General features: G+C 53.0%; 1 protein-coding gene across 12 annotated transcripts in view; it reads left to right on the forward strand.

Annotated features, from left to right (window-relative positions):
- Positions 1-16,020, forward strand: part of NLRC5 (NLR family CARD domain containing 5) — an 86,678-nt gene extending 70,658 nt beyond the window's left edge. For all 12 annotated transcript variants that reach the window (XM_042920237.1, XM_042920240.1, XM_042920248.1 and 9 more), the window contains 16 exons: positions 1,178-1,264; positions 1,760-1,837; positions 2,635-2,718; positions 3,057-3,140; positions 4,681-4,764; positions 5,411-5,494; positions 7,236-7,319; positions 9,248-9,331; positions 9,632-9,715; positions 9,868-9,945; positions 10,668-10,751; positions 10,837-10,908; positions 11,186-11,269; positions 12,941-13,024; positions 13,330-13,413; positions 14,240-16,020. In XM_042920237.1, the coding sequence (XP_042776171.1) occupies positions 1,178-1,264; positions 1,760-1,837; positions 2,635-2,718; positions 3,057-3,140; positions 4,681-4,764; positions 5,411-5,494; positions 7,236-7,319; positions 9,248-9,331; positions 9,632-9,715; positions 9,868-9,945; positions 10,668-10,751; positions 10,837-10,908; positions 11,186-11,269; positions 12,941-13,024; positions 13,330-13,413; positions 14,240-14,351 (1,351 nt within the window). In that variant the 3' untranslated portion in view covers positions 14,352-16,020. The remainder of the gene's footprint in view (positions 1-1,177; positions 1,265-1,759; positions 1,838-2,634; positions 2,719-3,056; positions 3,141-4,680; positions 4,765-5,410; positions 5,495-7,235; positions 7,320-9,247; positions 9,332-9,631; positions 9,716-9,867; positions 9,946-10,667; positions 10,752-10,836; positions 10,909-11,185; positions 11,270-12,940; positions 13,025-13,329; positions 13,414-14,239) is intronic.
- The last annotated feature ends 1,477 nt before the right edge of the window (positions 16,021-17,497 follow it).

Genomic DNA, 17,497 nt, shown 5'->3' on the forward strand with positions numbered 1-17,497 from the left:
TGTATTAGTCACTGTGGACATGAGTGTACAAATCTCTCTTTGTATCTCTGCTTTCAATTCTTTTGGGTATATACCCAGAATTGCTGGAGCACCCAAAATAATGCTTTAAATGAAAACTTTCCGTTCCCTAAAAATAACACATACTCGTAGAGATTTGTGGAAAATCCAGATGAACATAAGAAAATAGTACTTTGAAAAAAAAAATTCAACATAACTTCAAAAGCAGAAATAGTTTAAACAACTCTTTTTTTTTTTTCTGCTTCTAAATTAGTGCATGCACATTGTAGAAAGTCTGGAAAATATTGGAAACTAAGGAAAAAGGGGAAAAACCATTTGTGAGAATTCTACCGTCTAAACAACCAGCCTTAGCATTTAATATATTTTTCTTGTATCTCTGTCTCTCTGTTTCCCTCCATGTTTTCTCCCCTCTCATATTTTTCCTTGTTAAATTTTTTTTCTAAATGTTTATTTATTTTGGGGCGCCTGGGTGGCTCAGTCGGTTGAGCATCCAACTTTGGATCAGGTCATGATCTCACAGTTCGTGAGTTCGATCCCCATGTCGGGCTCTGTGCTGACAGCTCAGAGCCTGGAGCCTGCTTCAGATTCTGTGTCCCCCACCCCCTCTCTCTCTGCCCCACCCCTGCTTGTGCTCTGTCTCTCTCTTTCAAAAAAAATGAATAAACATAAAAAAATTTTTTTAATGTTTATTTGTTTTTGAGAGAGACAGAGACAAAGAGACAGAGATAGAATCAGAAGCAGGCTCCAGGCTCTGAGCTGTCAGCACAGAGCCCGACGTTCGTCTCGAATTCATGAACCCCAAGATCGTGACCTGAGCCGAAGTCAGATGCTTAACCAACTGAGCCACCCAGGCACCCCTTCTTTTTTTTAAATACAAATTGGGATGTTTTATATACAATTTTATTTCCTTATCTTTGCCACATGATGCTATATAGGCCTTTCCTTAAGTCTAAAACTATTGTTTAAAAAAGAATATTTTCTGTTAGGATTGTTACAGTAACTGTCGGAACAAGGATGATGTTAATTTCCTGTTTTATGTTTGTGCGTGGTTGTGTAATTTTATAGTTTTTAAATAAGTCAAACCAAAAAGCCTCCTGGGCTCCCACGCCCTCCCCTGCTCAGCCGGGGGGACCTTCATCTCCCTCTGCTTCTGCGACAGGGTGGAGGAACCATGGGTAGGCAAAGCCGGGGTCCTCGCCCTGCTGGAAGTTTGCACCCAGGCCTCAGGCAACATCACGGAAATCAGGTGAGTCGCGGGAGGAGGCCGCCCTGAATGCTTCATCTTTTCAAGACTGTTGGGACCGTCCCTACCCTAGACATCGATCTCTTGGCCTGTGGGCTAACAGCTCTGTCACTAGCAAATTCTCTGGATCCCCAAGATGGCAGGGGCTACACACACGTGTCGTGACTTATGCAGTAATGAGGCCACCGTGCCAGAAAGAGGAAGGCAGCCGCGGATGCAAAGAGCCGTTGGATCGCGGGGGTGCACAGCCCGGAGGCTGTGCCGCTTGCCTGGTAGCGGCCCCTGGATGACAGTAACGCGCAGTGTGGCTCTATGACCGGAGGCCACAGAGATGACACAGGGCAGCTAAGAGCAGAGGCTGTGGGGTCCCGCTGCCCCGAGTCTGGTCCCTACCGGGTCTGGGAGCTTAGAGTCAGTCGATTGGCAGCCTCAGTCCGGAGCTCAGCCTCCATGGGAGACAGCTGCAGCCCTCACGCTGGCTACCCCTTCCCTCCTCAGCATTGCCGAGGCCCAGCAGCAACTCTGTCTCCAGCTGGAGTTTCCCCGCCAGGAGAACCCAGAGGCCGTGGCCCTCAGGTGGGACCTAGTACCTGGACCCCCAGACCAGTAGCCGGCGGTGGGGTAGGGGTGGGGGCACCTGCTGCTTCTGATCAATATTTCTCATGCGTCGCTCAGAGTCCTTTGATGTCAAGTATCTAGGTAGCCAGTGAAAGCCGGCCCAACCTGCCTCTCCATGCTCTCCATCCCCACCCCAGATCTTAGTCTCAGCTCCAGTCACCCCCACCATCTTTCACTTCCTCCAACACCACCTCGCTCCCTTTGACCTCAGGGCCTTTGCACAGGCTCTTCCTGGACCAGAATGTTCTCTCTCCCCCTACCCTCCTCCTTCTGATTCACCTGGCTACCCGCCCCCCACCCCATTCTCCAGGTCTCAGCTTAAACACCACTGCTTCAGGAAGGCCCCTCTGAACCCCCAGAAAGAATCAGGTTCTCCCGTGATCCACTCCTACAGATGCTTGGATTCACAGCACCCCGAATCCATGCAGCACATTTTGGAAACTAAAACATCACCCCTTTTAGGTGAATGCACAGCCTTGCATGTGTACATTCTGGGAAATAGATCATAGCTGGAACTCGGCCCCAGCTCACCTTCTTGGCTGGGTCCCCTTGTGTGGTGAACAACCTGCACAGCCATACCAGCTGCCCCATCTGGACCTCTCCTTCATAGCACTTCCCATAAATGAATAGAAAGTTGTGGGACTTTATTTCATTAGCATTTATTTATCCCTAAAAGGTAAGCTCCATGTAGGCAGGGACTGAGTCCCCAACAGTAACCCATGTTCAGAAACTGCTGCCTCCCTATCTACCTCCAGGTTGGCTCATTGTGACCTTGGGACCCACCACAATCTTCTTGTCTGGCAGCTGATGGAGACATGTGCCAGGCTGCGGCAGCTCAGGTCAGAACCCTGAAACACCTCCTAGGGTCCCGAGGTCTCTGGTCACCCCCGTACCCAGTCCCCCCCCCCCCCCAGGCCACATGGGAGAGGCTGGCCAGTCTGTGATGGGGAGGAGCAGAGCCTGGGGCAGCACTGCTTTCCGTGGCCTTCTTGCTTCCCCAAGCAGGAGAGAATCATACTTGGCCCGTTGAGGAGAGCTCCAGGGTGGCGGAGGTGCCCCCACTGGGAACTCTTGGGTGGCTCTTTTCCCCCTCTTGGCCTCCCCATCTCTATGTGATGGATGTTCCCTGAGGAGCATCCCACCTGAAATCCTCCCGAATATGCTTGCGCCTTTTCAGCTTGTCCCAGGTGAACCTCTGTGACACCAGCTCCCTGCTGCTGCAGAGCCTCCTGCCGTCCCTCTCTGAGCTGAAGACATTCCGGTATGCAGACAAGATGTTCACGCGCCCCCTTGCACCCCCTTGTTCTGCCCCCGCACTTCCCGCCCTCCCCAGCCCTGGGCTCAGAGGAACTAACTCTGCGCCCCCACCCTGGGGGCTGGGACCACTCCGTGGCCCTGGAAAGTCAAGGTGTGTGGTCATCCACATGGCCGTATGGCAGAGAACGATTTCCTTTCCAACGCTTTCTCTTTTTCTTTTTCTTTACTATTTGAAATAATCGCAAACTAATAAAAGACCGAGAAGCGGTTCCATATACCATTTTCCCAAATTCACCCCTTGTCAGTATTTTTTCACCTTTGCTCTTTTTCCCTTCCTCCCTCCTTCCTCATCCCTCCTTCCTCATCCCTCCTTCCTCATCCCTCCTTCCTCATCCCTCCTCTCTGCTCTTCTCCTCTCTCCCTCTCTCTTTTTTCTGAGCCATTTGGAAGCAGTTGCATAAACCTGCCCCTTCCCCCCTTACTATTTCAGGGAATCTCCTAAGAACAAGAACATGCTCTCCCATGACCCAGTGAAAGTGTAAAATGCAGGAAATGTAACATTGGCACATGCTTGTTATCAGAACTAGCGTTTTTGTGCCCGTTTTGCCAAATGTCCCCATAATGTTGTTTGTTGCATTTTTTTCCTAGTCCTGGATTTCACCAAGGATCACGCACTGCACTTAGTTGTTATTTGCCAACACTAGTTGACAATCTGGAAGGGTCCTTAGGCCTTCTTTGTCGCGCATGATATTGTCATGACATTCACGTGCCAGTGATTTTGTAAAACGTCCTTCCGTTTGGCTTTGATGTTTCCTCATGTTCAGATTTATGTTCTGCGCGTGGAACAGAAATATCACAGAGGTGATGTTGTGTTCTTCCCTGGAGGCACATGTTGTCTCTTTGTCCCCTGACTGGTGACGGGGAACTGGGATCACCTGATTAAGCTGGTGGCTGCCAGGTTTCTTCCCTTGCAAGGCGACTGTTTTCCCCTTTCTAGTTAACCTGTATCTTGTAGGGCGATACTTTAAGACTGTGTAAACATCCTGTCCTTCCTCACATTTCCATCTGAAATCTACAGATTTCAACCTCCATTGATAATTCTTGCCTGGGTCAAGTGTCAGTATGATGGTTGCGAAATGGAGCTTTTCTAACTTTTCGTTCTCTTTGAATCCAACTGAACGCATCAAGGAGAAGGTGTCCGTTTGGTGCCAGGGCATCTTTAACACCCCTCCAGTACTTGCTACTCGCTTTTGCTGTTGAACTAAAGAGGCAGAGCTCATGGTCAAAGATAGTAGCTAGCTAGACTTCGTGGCTTACATTGTGAAGTTGCTACCTGAATATGGTTTAGGGAAATGCTCAACTAGTCCATGCTCCTGCCTCCAAGCTATACCTCAGCTTAATGATTCCGTGGCAGGGAGGTTTATGAAGGGAAGGAGGGCCCCTTCCCCCCCGCCGCACCCCTCCTCCTTGCTCTCTGCTACCGGCATTCGGGGTTCTCAAGATCCACAGCCCCTACCTGACCTGCTGCCCTTTGACCCCCACAGGCTGACCTGCAGCTGTGTGAGGTCCGAGGGCCTGGTCCACCTGACATCGGGTCTGAGCCACTGCCTCCACCTGGAGGAGCTGGAGTGAGTCGCGGAGCTGGGAGTGGGAGGTGGGGGGAAGGGGTGACCCAGCTGAGGGTGGTGAGGACAGTTGAGGCGCTGATAAGGTGGGTGGGGAACTCCACCTATCACTTTGCTCCCCGATGAAGCCCAGCGACCCTGGGTGTGGCCTGGGGGAGCTGAGCACTGTCTCCTTGGTCCCAACTTACCACTCACTCAGGGTGACCCTGGACAAATAAACAACTGTGCCTCTCTGGGCTTGGACTGTCTCATGTAAAATGTAAAACGGGGGTCATCCTCTTTCTCTGCCTGGGGTGGCTGTGGGTACCAGGGTACAGTGAAGGCTCCGGGGCGGAAGGGATCACTGCACGTGTGTGTGTGTGTGTGTGTGTGTGTGCGTGCGTGTGTGTGTGTGTGTCCCTTGTCCCCGGCTTCCCCTTTTGCAGCCCTCATCCAAGGCATCCTTTCTCAGCTGGGTCAGCTGTGATGGCCGTGTCTGGCCCTTAGAGCCAGCAGTGCCCTGGCGGGGCCTGGACAAAGACGGTGGTCTAGGATCTGCGGACCCAGAGCTGCCCTCCAGGGGGGCACTGAGAGACGGAGGGGGCTGATGAGACAGCTCCAGGAGCCAGGGGGCTCGTCTAACTCTCACCTCGTACTCGCTCCCTTCCAGCTTGTCCAACAATCAATTTGGCGAGGAGGGCACCAGAGTGCTGATGGGGGTCCTCGAGGGCAAGTGCTGGCTGAAGAGGCTGGAGTAAGTGGTGGTGAATGGTTAAGGGGGGAAGGTGGGGAGGAGTCGGGAGCATGGCCAGGAACCTCTCCAGCTCCTGCGAACACAAACTGTGAAATCCCTGGATGGATGCAGGTGAGCTGAATGCCCTCCCTTTTACCTCCTCGCCTGGCTCTGAGTGCCATCAAAGTGCTTGGTCGCTGGAAAAAGATACTCGCTCAAACTGACCCACACCACAAAGGGGAGGGATCCTCGCTGCCCAGACACCTCTTCTGGTTTCAGATCTGTCATTTCCCAGGGTCTCCTCCCTGACAGGCAGCTCTCCTTGAGCTCTCCAGCTGATGTCTTCCACCTCTCCATCCGTGGCCAAGTGATTAGGGGCACGGACCCTGGTTAGGAGCCACCCCACCTGGGTTCAAGTCTCGGTAGGGTGACCCGCCTGTCCCGGTTTGCCCAGAGCTGAAAGTCCCGCATCCTGGAGACCCCCTCAAATCCAGACACCAGAGAAACCCTTGCTGTGGAGATCAAAGACCCAAAAACCAGCCAGGCTGAAATAAAAAAACGCTATAACTGAGATGCAAAACTGACTGGATACAGTCACAATGAGGATTGAGGAAGCAGAGGAGAGAGTAGGTGATACAGGAGATAAAATTATGGGGGACAATGAAGCTGAAAAAAAGAGAGAGAGGAAATTCTTAGATCACAAAGAGACACTTAGAGACCTTAGTGACTCCATAAAATGAAACAGTATCTGGATCATAGGAATCCCAGAAGAAGAAGAGTGGGGAGAAAGGGGCAGAAGTTTTATCTGAACAAATTATAGCTGAGAACTTCCCTGATCTGGGGACGGAAACAGGCATTCAAGTCTGGGAGGCACAGAGAATGCCCCTTAAAATCAACAAAAACAGCTCAACACCACGACGTAGCATAGGGAAATTTGCAAAGTACAAAGATAAATCTAGGCAAACCAGGACACCTCCTGCTTCCACCTCTGACTGTGTGAGCTCGGGCAAATTACTTAACTTCTCTGTGCTTTTCTCTCCATCTTGAGTTTGGAGATAACAGCTGTACCTACTTCCGTGGGTTGTTATAACGATTAAATGAGATAATACGTATTAAGTCCTTAGAGCCTGGCACAGAGTTCACACTCTACAAGTATTGACTAATATTATTATTATTATTATTATTATTATTATTATTATTATTATTCCTCTCTCCTGCCCAGACAGGGGGCCTTAAGGAGTGTGATCCCATGGGTAACAGGTAGTTGGGGTCCAGGAATGGGAGTCCTGTAGCCTTGGCTTCTGTTCCCAGGGCTTCTACTTTCTGTGTGTGGCCTTGAACAAGTTTTCTAATGCTCTGAGCCTCAGTGTGCCTCATCTGTAAAATGGGGGTGATAAGAGTTCCACCTCTCAGGACGGCCCTGAGCTCAGTGCTTGGCCTATAGTATGTGCTCAGTAATAGTATGCTAGTACACAGTGGTTGCTATGATTCCTGGTCAACAGTCTGGGTCCAGTGTGATTTGGAACATAGAACTGTCGCCTGGATGGCCTTAATTCACGCAGAGAAACGGCCTTTGGATTTCCCAGGCAGGTTCATTTTGTACAACGTGTTTACTCGCTGTGGATGTAAGTGGCTATCTTGGGGGTCCCTGGGCATTGCTTAGCACCAAGGCCTCAAGCCCCCAGACCGGACAGGGCCTCAGTCTGCCCCTGGGACCCAACCCCAGCCATACCAAGCCCTCCTCTGGCCTCTTCTCTTCCAGCCTCAGCCATCTCCCACTGGGAGGCTCCATCCTGCCCATGCTCACTCAAAGACTGAGACACATGACCCTCCTGCAGAGCCTCCGGTGAGTGACCAAGTGAGCCCGAGGGAATGAGTGGGAGGGCATGCTCCCCAGTTCCACTGGGACCACCCACCCAGGGAAGCACCAGGGGGACTTCCTGAGGACCCTCTGTGGCTCCTCTGCTGGGGACATCGCTGCCCTCCCAGGTCGGTGCCCGCTCCTCTTGCCTTTGGATGCCACCAGCTTCCTCCTGGCTATGGAAGTGACCTGAAGGGGTCGGGCCCAAGTTCTGGAACGACCCTTAATGTGCACAGATTCACCCAGTGTGACAAGCCCCCAAGTAATACCAAGTCTGGGGGCCACAGACCACACACGTTGAGTAATGAGGGTCTAGACTCAGATCTGGTGACTTTGACATTCTCGCCTTGGGCCCCTGGCCACCTTGATTAACAGATATAACACTTCCTTTTCATGTGATTTTTTTCAAAATATGAAATGTGGTGGCTAAGAACAAACCCCAGCAATAGCACAAAACACTGCTTTGTTTTCACCCAAGTCCCCACCCCCGACGCTAGCGGTATGGAGTGGGTGGTAAATGCACGGTCAGAGAGTTCTGGAAGCATATCAGATGAGACTAGGTCATTCCATCCAAAATTAATTTCTAGAAAGGCACTTCACTGAAGTTGATTTTGTGAAATGAAAGAAAACAAAACAATCTTCAAAGACTCAACATGGGGCCAAGACAGTTTGCCTCAGCTGTTTTGTTTCGTTTTGTTTCTCCCCCCTCATGGAGGCAGGGCAAGGTCAGGGTGCAGAAAAGACAATAAACTGGCTTTATAGAAAAGCCCAGCATTTGCATAGATTAGAGCACCTATGCCCTAGAGAGATGATTTGCCTGAATTGCAGAGCCCACGTGAACTTGGCATTCAGCCGGCTGGAGATCCCTGGTACAGAGGCTGAGGCAAAGCTTGACCCAACCAGAGAATGTGGCCACTGCTTCCAGGAGTGGGGGGCTCCAGGCTTTCATTTCCACTTTGCCTGGGAGTCACTAGGAGACTTTGGCCAGTCATGGCTCCTCCCTGGTCCTCTGTGTTCTCATCCGGACTTTGGGTACAGTCATGCCCACCTCGCCTGTCCCCCTCCCCAACCCCTGAGGTTTAGTGACGGGCACATGGGTTCCTGGTTATGTAAAAGCTTTGTGTTTGTTTGGGTCTTTTTTTAATGTTTTATTTATTTCTGAGAGAGACAGAGCATGAGTGGGGGAGGGGCAGAGAGAGAGGGAGACAGAATCCAAAGCAGGCTCCAGGCTCTGAGCTGTCAGTGCAGAGCCTGATGTGGGGCTCGAACTCACGAACCGTGAAATCATGACCTGAGCTGAAGTCAGCTGTTTAACCGACTGAGCCATCCCGGCGCCCCTGGATGTGTAAAAGCTTTGTAAACTGTAGAGTTCTTAGCGCAGCACCTGCAAAGGCCTCTGCTCCCCACTAAGGCCTCTGCGTCTCCAGTCTGAGCAGGAACGGTGTTTGTGACGTCGGTGCCACCCGCTTTCCGAGGCTCTCAGAGCTGCCACCAGCTTGGAGGAGCTGGAATGAGTTGCCTGTCCCTCCCCCAACACAAGACAACTTTGGCAGGGTCAGATGATAAAAGCAAGGGGCTCCCTGAGAGCACGCTTCCCTGCTTAGTCCCGTGACCTTCACCCACTTCCCCACTGCATGACCCCAGGCCAAGACCCCCAGGAGACCCCGAGATAGGATGCGAGTGTGGATTGCAGCCAGAGGGATTCAGGTCAGACATCAGGGAGAACATTCTAAACAGAAGACAGGAGTTTGAAGTCCTCACCCAACACAGAGTGAGGGGACTCTCTCCGTGTGAGCTGAGGCCTCTCTCCAGACTTCAGCCTCCTCTTCTGTTCTGGGAGGGGCGGGGGCACGGACAAAATGACATGGGTGGCAGGCTGCTGGTTCCAGATCATCTCCTGTTCTCTCTCCAAGCTTGAGCCACAACCAGATTGGAGACACCGGTGCCCAGCTCTTAGCTGCCGTCCTACCGTGGCTGCCGGAGCTCAGGAAGATAGAGTGAGTGGCTGGTCCTGCTGACAGGGCCCCTCAGCGGCCACACCACGGCCGGGGTGGACACTGGCCCCCACCTCGGGCTGACATTCCTCCCCCAGACCTCAGTGTGCAAGTGGTGGGGCTGGGTGGCCTCCTGGCCCTGCCAGCTTTGGGACCTTTAGTTGGCCCAGGCCCCGTTCCTCTCTGGTCCTTTCTGCCCCCATCAGGCTGGGAAGGTGTGTGGCAGGGATGCTGGCTCTTGGGGCCCTAAGCAGGTGGGGGGACATGGGGTGTCCAAGAGCCTAACGCCTGCCCCGCCCTCAGCCTCTCAGGAAATGGCATTGGCCCAGCTGGGGGAGTGCAGTTGGCAGAATCTCTCGGCCTTTGCAGGCATTTGGAGGAGCTGATGTGAGTATGAGTGCCAGTGGCTGCCCTCCGCCCTCTGCCCTCTGCGTCCCCACCGCCCTCCTGGCCTTTGTGTCCCCCACGTGGGCACAGGGCAGTGCAGGGGTCCGGAGCAGACCAGCCCCCTGCTCAGATTCATCCGTCTCCTCTTGTAGGCTTGGCTGCAATGCCCTGGGGGATGCCACAGCCCTGGGGCTGGCCCAGGGACTGCCTCGACACCTGAGAATCCTGCAGTGAGTGTCCCTCTGCCTGGGGCTGGTGCAGGGCTAGCAGGGAGGGGTTCCCTGGGAGCAGTGGGGGACCAAGGCCCCCACTGGCCCAGCTGCCCTGCCTTAGGTCAGACTGTGGTACATGTACTGGGGCTGCTTGTCCCCACCCTGCCCGCTCCTCGCCTGGCTCTGGAGTCCGGGGCAGGGCTGTCAGGAGACCTAGCCTAGTCCCGGGTCGCCACCAGCCCCTTCCTGGCCCTTGGCCTAGCCACTACCCCTTCTGAGTCTCGGTTTCCTCATCTGCAAAAGAAGTGTAATAGTCTCAGCTCTGAGCCAGTCTGTGAGGGTGAGTGAGGGCACGTCGGCAAAGGGTGACTCAGGAGAAAAACCCCAGTTCGTGCCCACGGTCTCGTTTGAGCCTCACAGCAGCCTCGCGGCCGCGGTTTCTAGTTGTTCCATTTTCCGGGCAAGGGAACTAAAGCCAAGAGAGGCATGGAGAGCTTACCTTACTTACACAAGAAAGAGCCAGGCCTTGAACTTGGGATCTCAGACCCCAAAGCCAGGACCCTTAATACCCACCCAGGTCCTGTGTGGATGGGGAGGCGGTCGGGGCGTGGCAGGCACCCAGAGACCATGTAAGGTCTGATGGTGCGGCCTGAAACAATGCTGAGTGTGGGGGATCTGGGAAGGTTCCCAATTCCCACACTGGTCCCCCACGCTCTACTCACCTCCTCCCCTTTCTCCAGCCTGCCATCTAGCCGTCTGGGCCCAGAGGGGGCGCTGAGCCTGAGCCAGGCCTTGGATGGATGCCCATATGTGGAAGAGGTCAGGTGAGTAGGGACCATGGAGCCTGGGCAGAGGGACAGGCCAGGGAGATCTGGGGACTCCTCTCACAGGTGTCTCCCTGCCCTACAGCTTGGCAGAGAACAGTCTGGCCAGAGGGATCCCACAATTCTGTCAGGGGCTCCCACTGCTCAGGCGGATAGAGTAAGTAGCCTCTCCTGACTACCTGGGGGGGGGGGGGGGGCTGGGATGGCGTGGGGGGAGCCCTTCTCTGGCACCTGGGAAGGCCTTTGAAGTGACAGGGGCCTCAGGTGTAGGGGAGTCTGGAGCAAAAAGGGGCACCTTCCTAAGACTCCCACCCTGCCCCGCACCCTGGCCACTCCTCTCCCTCCCGTTCTGATTGCAAGGTGGGCAGAGGCGGGCTGGCTGGAGGTGCCCCCGACTCAGACACCCTCCATCCCATCCCCTTCTCTGTCCCCAGCCTGGTTTCATGTGATATTGACGACCACACTGCCAAGCCCCTCGCTGCCAGCCTGCTTCTCTGCCCGGCCCTGGAAGAAATTCTGTGAGTACTTACAAGAAGCCTAAGCTGGGAAAAGCAGGCATCGGGGGCTTGGCCTGCCTGCCAGTCACTGTACAGCCTAGAGCTGGCCCCTCCCTCCCTGGCCGGTCCCCGTCTATAAACGGGCAAGGCCATTCTTGCTTAAACCTCTTCTGGAGGAAGTTTCAACATGTGGGCTGTGAGTGATGTTGGGCAAATTCATTCAGCCTCTCTTGCCCATTTCCCAACCTCTGGAGTGGTGGGGGTGGGGCTGGGTGGGGCAGGGAGGGAGGCCAGCTCCTCTCTAAAGGCTCTTTGCCCCTGACCTTCCCTTTGGGAGGTGGCTGGATCGAACACCTCACCCGGTTTACAGGGCCTTCATTTACAAACCACCGGTTCGTAGTGAAGAATGGCCCAAACCAGCATGCCCCTGACCTGCCCGCTGGCCATGCGCACCTTGCTCTTGGCAATCAGAGGCGCTCCGACCTTGGGGAGCACTACACTGCCAGGACTAGCCTGGGACCCTGAGCACACAATGGGAGAAAATGCTGTCTCCTGAAATACAGGACACAAGTGATTCTAAGACGATTTTAGGTTTGCATCGTAAAGGTTTTAATCCTTCTCATTACATGACACCAAAGACAAAGTGTCAGATCAGTGCTAAGGCATTCTCCCTTATTTATTTATTTTTTTGCTTAATGAGTCAAGGAATATTGTATATGACCATGGAGTAGATACTTACTTCATACCAAAGATGAATCAGAGATTAGCCAGTTAGCCTCATTGTCATGGTCTTGAAATATTACTGTGCCGGAGAGTAAATTTCCCAGTGTTGGAATTTTCTCTGCTTCAGTTTCTCTTCATGATTCTCCCTTTTTAACCAGCAGGGGGCAGGCCACCGGCTCATCACCCTCAAAAAGAACCTAGGTTCCAGCTGGAAGTTAATACTGTTGTCTGCACTGTGTTTATCCTTATAACTACCTTCCTTTTATTTTATTTATGTATTTATTTTTTTAATGTTTATTTTTTATAGAGAAAGAGAGAGAATGAGCAGGGAGGGGCAGAGAGAGAGGGAGTCACAGAGTCTGAACAGGCTTCAGGCTCTGAGCTGCCAGCACAGAGACCGATGTGGGGCTCGAACTCATGAACTGTGAGATCGTGACCTGAGCCGAAGTTGGACACTTCACCGACTGAGCCACCCAGACGCCCCATAACTACCTCCTATTTAGGGTTGTGAACACGGGTTTTCCATTGATGGTGGTGATAACCATTCCCTAAGATTAATTTCTTGAAGTGAAAAAAGCAGGATGGGGGTGAGGACTGCTTTAAGAAAAATAGAATACAGGAGGTGCATGGATAGAGCAAAAATTATGATAGAGGCACCTGCGTGGTGGAGGTTTGGACCCTGGCGTTATTGCTGCAGACCGTGTGCTCTGAGTTGTCTGCACAGCCAGCTCCTGAGCTGTCTGGGGTCTTGAGGCATGACCAGTTGGAAAACGGGGTTCAGGAGTGGAAGCGACTACCTGTGCTCCGAAGTCTTTGGGGAGGCCACACAAGCACTCCATCTTGGCCTTTCTGGCACCTGCGTGACAGCCCCCCCATCGTGGGCCGCCAGGCCTCCCCACCTGCCGCCTTGTCTCTACCCCTCGGCCTCCCTGTTCTCCTGCCACTGACCTTAGGTCCCCTACCCTGCAGGTTGTCCTGGAATGTGCTCGGGGACGAGGCGGCTGCCGAGCTGGCCCGGGTCCTGCCGCAGATGGGCCGGCTGAAGAGAATGGAGTATGAGGGGCACCTCCTGGGAAACCAGAAGTAGGGGAGGGCGCGAAGGGGAACCTGCATCCTGGGGAAAGCTGAGAGGCCACTGGGTCAGGCCCCTGCCTGCAAGGAAGCCCTCACTGAGTTGCACACCCTGCTCCAAGCCCGTGCCGACTTTCACTCTCCCTGGGTCCCCGCCTTTGGCTTTCCCGCTGCACTGTTGTCTGTTGGGTTCCGTTGGGCCTGGGGTGGGGGAGATATAGGGAAGCCCATCCCCCACACTCATGCCAGTTTCTCTCTTTCCCTTCTCTCTGCTATCTGTTGGGAAGCCTGGAGAAGAATCGGATCACAGCTTGTGGAGCCTGGCTCTTGGCTGAAGGGTTGGCGCAAGGGTCTGGCATCCAAGTCATTCGGTAACAAGGGCTCACAGGGGCAGGGATGGTGGGTGGGAGGCCACATCAACCTCTACAATGTAAGGGGACTGACTCCCTGTGGGAGGGGGCAAGACCCGGGCTGGGGATTATCAGAGGGGACTTGCATCACTCCACCAGGAATTAGACAGCAAGCAGACCTCGATCAAATCCCAGCTCTGCCATTTGCCAGTTATGCAACTTTGTGTCAGTAATTCAACCTCTCTTCATCTCAGTTTTCCCCATCTGTAAAATGGGGTCAACGATAGTATCTACCTCAGAAAGTTTCTAGGAAGACTAAACAATTATATGAAGCACTGAGCACAATGCCTAGCACGTAGTAAGCACTTAAAATTATATAATCAGAGCCACCACATATAGTTTTAGAGGCTGTGCACTGCATAAGGGCATTGCCACTAAGAGACATCATTTATACAGTTGACATTTTGAATTTCTAGTAAATGGTAGTGAAGTGTCTTGTGCTATGGAAATCGATATCTTATGACAGTTTCAAATGATGGAAGTAGAGTGTCTTGAAGAAGATAGTTTTTCCCTCTTCGCCCAATGTGTCATAAGAGCATGGCCCCGGCTGGGATCGCTAGCGCCCAGAGATGGAGACCGAGTGGGAGAAGTCGGGAGGTGGGTGTGGAGGACACCCTCTCCCGAGGGTGGCCGTGCTCGTCTAATACCTGCCTCTGCCAGGTAGCCCTGGGCATGGCTCTCCCCCTCGTGGGCTTGGGTCTCCCCATCTGTAGATCAAACGGGGGATGGAGACAAGAGAATGAGTGAGCCACTCCTAGACCTGAGTGCCTGCCTCTGTGCCCTGCAGCCTCTGGAACAACCCCATTCCCCCCGACACGGTGCGGCGTCTGCAGAGGCAGGAGCCCAGGCTGGACTTCGCTTTCTTTGACAAGCAGCCGAAAGCCCCTTGGGGTACTTGATGGCCCCCTCAAGGTCCTTCGAATACAGCCAAGTGAAGCCAGCTTCCACCCACCAGGACTGAGGGCTCAGGAAAAGAGCCGCAGCTGGGTCCCCCTGTATGCTGCCCTAGGAGGGCGGGGCCTATTTGTCTTGCTACAGTCTTCAAGAAGGGCCCAAAGCCTGGTGTGGCCAATAGACTACCCTGCATCACATGTGATATTCATGAGCAGTCGGGGACATGTCGCACAATGAGAGTGTCGTGATGTGATGGGTGACACAGGTCGCCCGTGGCAGAATTCTATGCAGCGTTACATAGAGCTTGCGGTGTGGCCTCGGGGTCAGTGTCATGGGTCCTAGCACCACACGTGGCAGGACATATGATTTGTGGCTCATAGATGGCATGTGCTAGCTGCTCATATTGTAGGATATGTGCTGGCAGGATACCCTCAGGCTGGTACAAAATCTAATTTATTACTTTTTAAAGGCAAGTATGTATTTATATATTGCATTTCCAGAGCATCTAAGCTAGGGAATGTCCTCCACCCAGAACTGGGGATGGGGAGAGGTGTCCAAGCACTGATCAGCCCAGTGGCCTGAGAACCAAGCCAAGGACTCAGCCCTGAGGCTTTTGGATGAGTCCCCTCCTGCCTCAAGCCTCAGTTTTCCCATTTGTGAATGGGATGACTCCCTCCTCTTAAACACTGGCTTCCAAGGACTTTGGGCCCAGGGCTAGGTACAGTCTGTGGGAATGGACAGGCCTACTCTGACCTATGTAAGGGAAGAAGCCAGGTCTAAGGGTGTGGGGATAGGCACTACCAAGATAATCAGGCAAGGCCACTGGGTCCAGTCACTACCTCAGCAGGATCCGGGTGAGTTCCCAGGGGCTGCACGTGCTACGTAATATTCTTGTTGCTTCCAAGGACGGCCCTGCTACACTGTAAGCCAAATTTGACCAATAAATGTGGATCGTGTTAACAGCCTCTACCCTGAGTCTGATGTATCCTGGTAACTCACCAAGGTCAGAAGTGGTTCACCCCCTGCCCCAGGGACTGGAGAGCAGGACAGATGACAGAGAGATGAACTGAGAGGAGCACTGGCCTGGGAGTCAGGAGACATGGGCTCAACTCCAGACTCTGTCTCCGTATGGTCACGGGCTCATGGGCAAGTTGCCTTCTCTCTCCTGACTCAGCTGTACTATGCGGGTATTATAGAAGCTCGAAGTGTTAGAAACATTCTTTGTTGGACCTGCATTATATTTAAACTCTTTTCGGAATCAATTGTCTGTATTTAAAATTGGGAACTTTTACATGAAAATCTAGATTTTCAACTTTTGTTAGGTGTTGGTCCCACATTCTCACTCAAGAGTAATCCGGGGAGTCATATGACCATGCCCTTTGGATATGACACACACCTCCCAGTTTGCCACAGTCCCCACCACTCTCTGATGTATCACCCCTCCCTTTTGCTGCTTGCCTGGCCGTCCTTGTGAGAGCCTAGAATCTCCTGGCCTAGAGGGGTCCACTGGTGGGTGGAACATTAAAAACATGGCTTTGGAAGTCAGATGGGCATGGAATGGACTGTGACTTGACTCCTTGCTGCTGGTCTTTGAAGACAAGAACTATTTCTGGACAAGGGTTAGTAACCACCCCCGCCCCCCAACACCCAGGACCTTTGGAGGCATCCAGGAAGCATGGTATATATACAAAATCCCTAATAGGCAGTGGGTAATGGTTTATCGCCATTTCCCTTCTCCTTTTAGGATTGAATATATACGAGGTGAAGAGATGCTTGAAATGACAGGAGAACGGCACCCACTCTCCGTCACCTGCCTGTGGGCTGAACAAATTGATCACAGGGCACCTTCCCCCAGAGCTGCACCCCATTGTGAAAAAGCAGCCAGACAGGGTGCAGTTACAGCTTAGCACCACTAGAGGGCAGGTTGGCCCACTGGTGATTCCTGAGATTACTTCCTATTGGACCCAGAATGAAGTTAAGAGGTGATGCTAGGGGCCTGTCCCACCTGGCCTAGGATCCTGGGATACTCTGCCTACTAGTGGTTCACCTGGGTGGCTCAGCCCTGACCTTTGCCGCTCTCCATGTTGTCTCCGGTCCCCCGCCAAGCACGAGGAGAAAGTCCTCCGGCCAAGTGCCAAGCACCCACACCCCACACGAGGACACTCTTATCGGGCTAGGGTCAGGGCACACCTGGCACCGAATGGGGCCATGATCCTGGTCATGGGGGAGGGGATGGGCAGGCAGAGGTTCTAACAAGTTTCCCCAGAAAACTGGAACCCCAAATGCTATCTCTCCTCCCTGGGAAATGATGCCAAGTTGACTCTGGATCCTTCATACCAAGCGGGGGAGGGGTGCTTGTACTGTCCTCTCTCTGTGCCCAAAACTGGAGCATGAGTCCCTCAAAGCCTGAAGGTGACTTTCCCAGGAAGTCATGGCTGAGGAAGGAACAGGGCACCAACCAGAAGCTCCAGGCCAGATGAAATGCACACCAGGAGAGCCCGGAGCTCAGGGATGCTCTTCATTTGCTGCTTATTCGTTTTACATTTTCCTTCTTCTCTCCCTTTCAGCTCCGGCCAAGTTCTAAACCCCAAGAAACTTTCAGCAGCTGCCCTGAGATAAACCGTATGTTGGGCACTGCAGAGCTGGCTGGGCCCGCTACGGGCGGTGTGCAGGCACCTCGTTCCTTTTATTAATCTTCCTCTGCAGCCACCTGCTTGCTGGAGGCCTGGACTGTTTTCTACCCAACACCGATGAGGTCCAGTCTCCCTGCCCCCTTCCTCTGAAAAGTAAGCTGTTTAAATACACGCATGAAACAAATACAATTCAAAGAAAAGTGAGGCTGTGGCCAAGTGAGCAGGGTAATGAACATGGAGCTCGCTCCCGATTTCTGTACGTGAATTTTCTCCCCAAGAATGTGAGCCGGCTGGTAAGTACTCTCGTCTGTCCGCAAGGCTGGGAGAAGCTCATTTTGCTACTTTGTCACTTGGCCTCTGTCCTATGGTTTTACAGATTGAACATCCACCTCTCTGATGGGCGTCACAGAATCTCCCTTCCTATCCCTACAGGCCTCAAATCCTCCCCAGTTGCCCCTTCCATCCTGGCCCCAAACACACACATCTGAAATCCACTGTCCAGGCCACTACTTCTTGAA

This window comes from Panthera leo, chromosome E2 (genome assembly GCF_018350215.1).
Source record: "Panthera leo isolate Ple1 chromosome E2, P.leo_Ple1_pat1.1, whole genome shotgun sequence".
NCBI classification, from domain to species: domain Eukaryota; kingdom Metazoa; phylum Chordata; class Mammalia; order Carnivora; family Felidae; genus Panthera; species Panthera leo.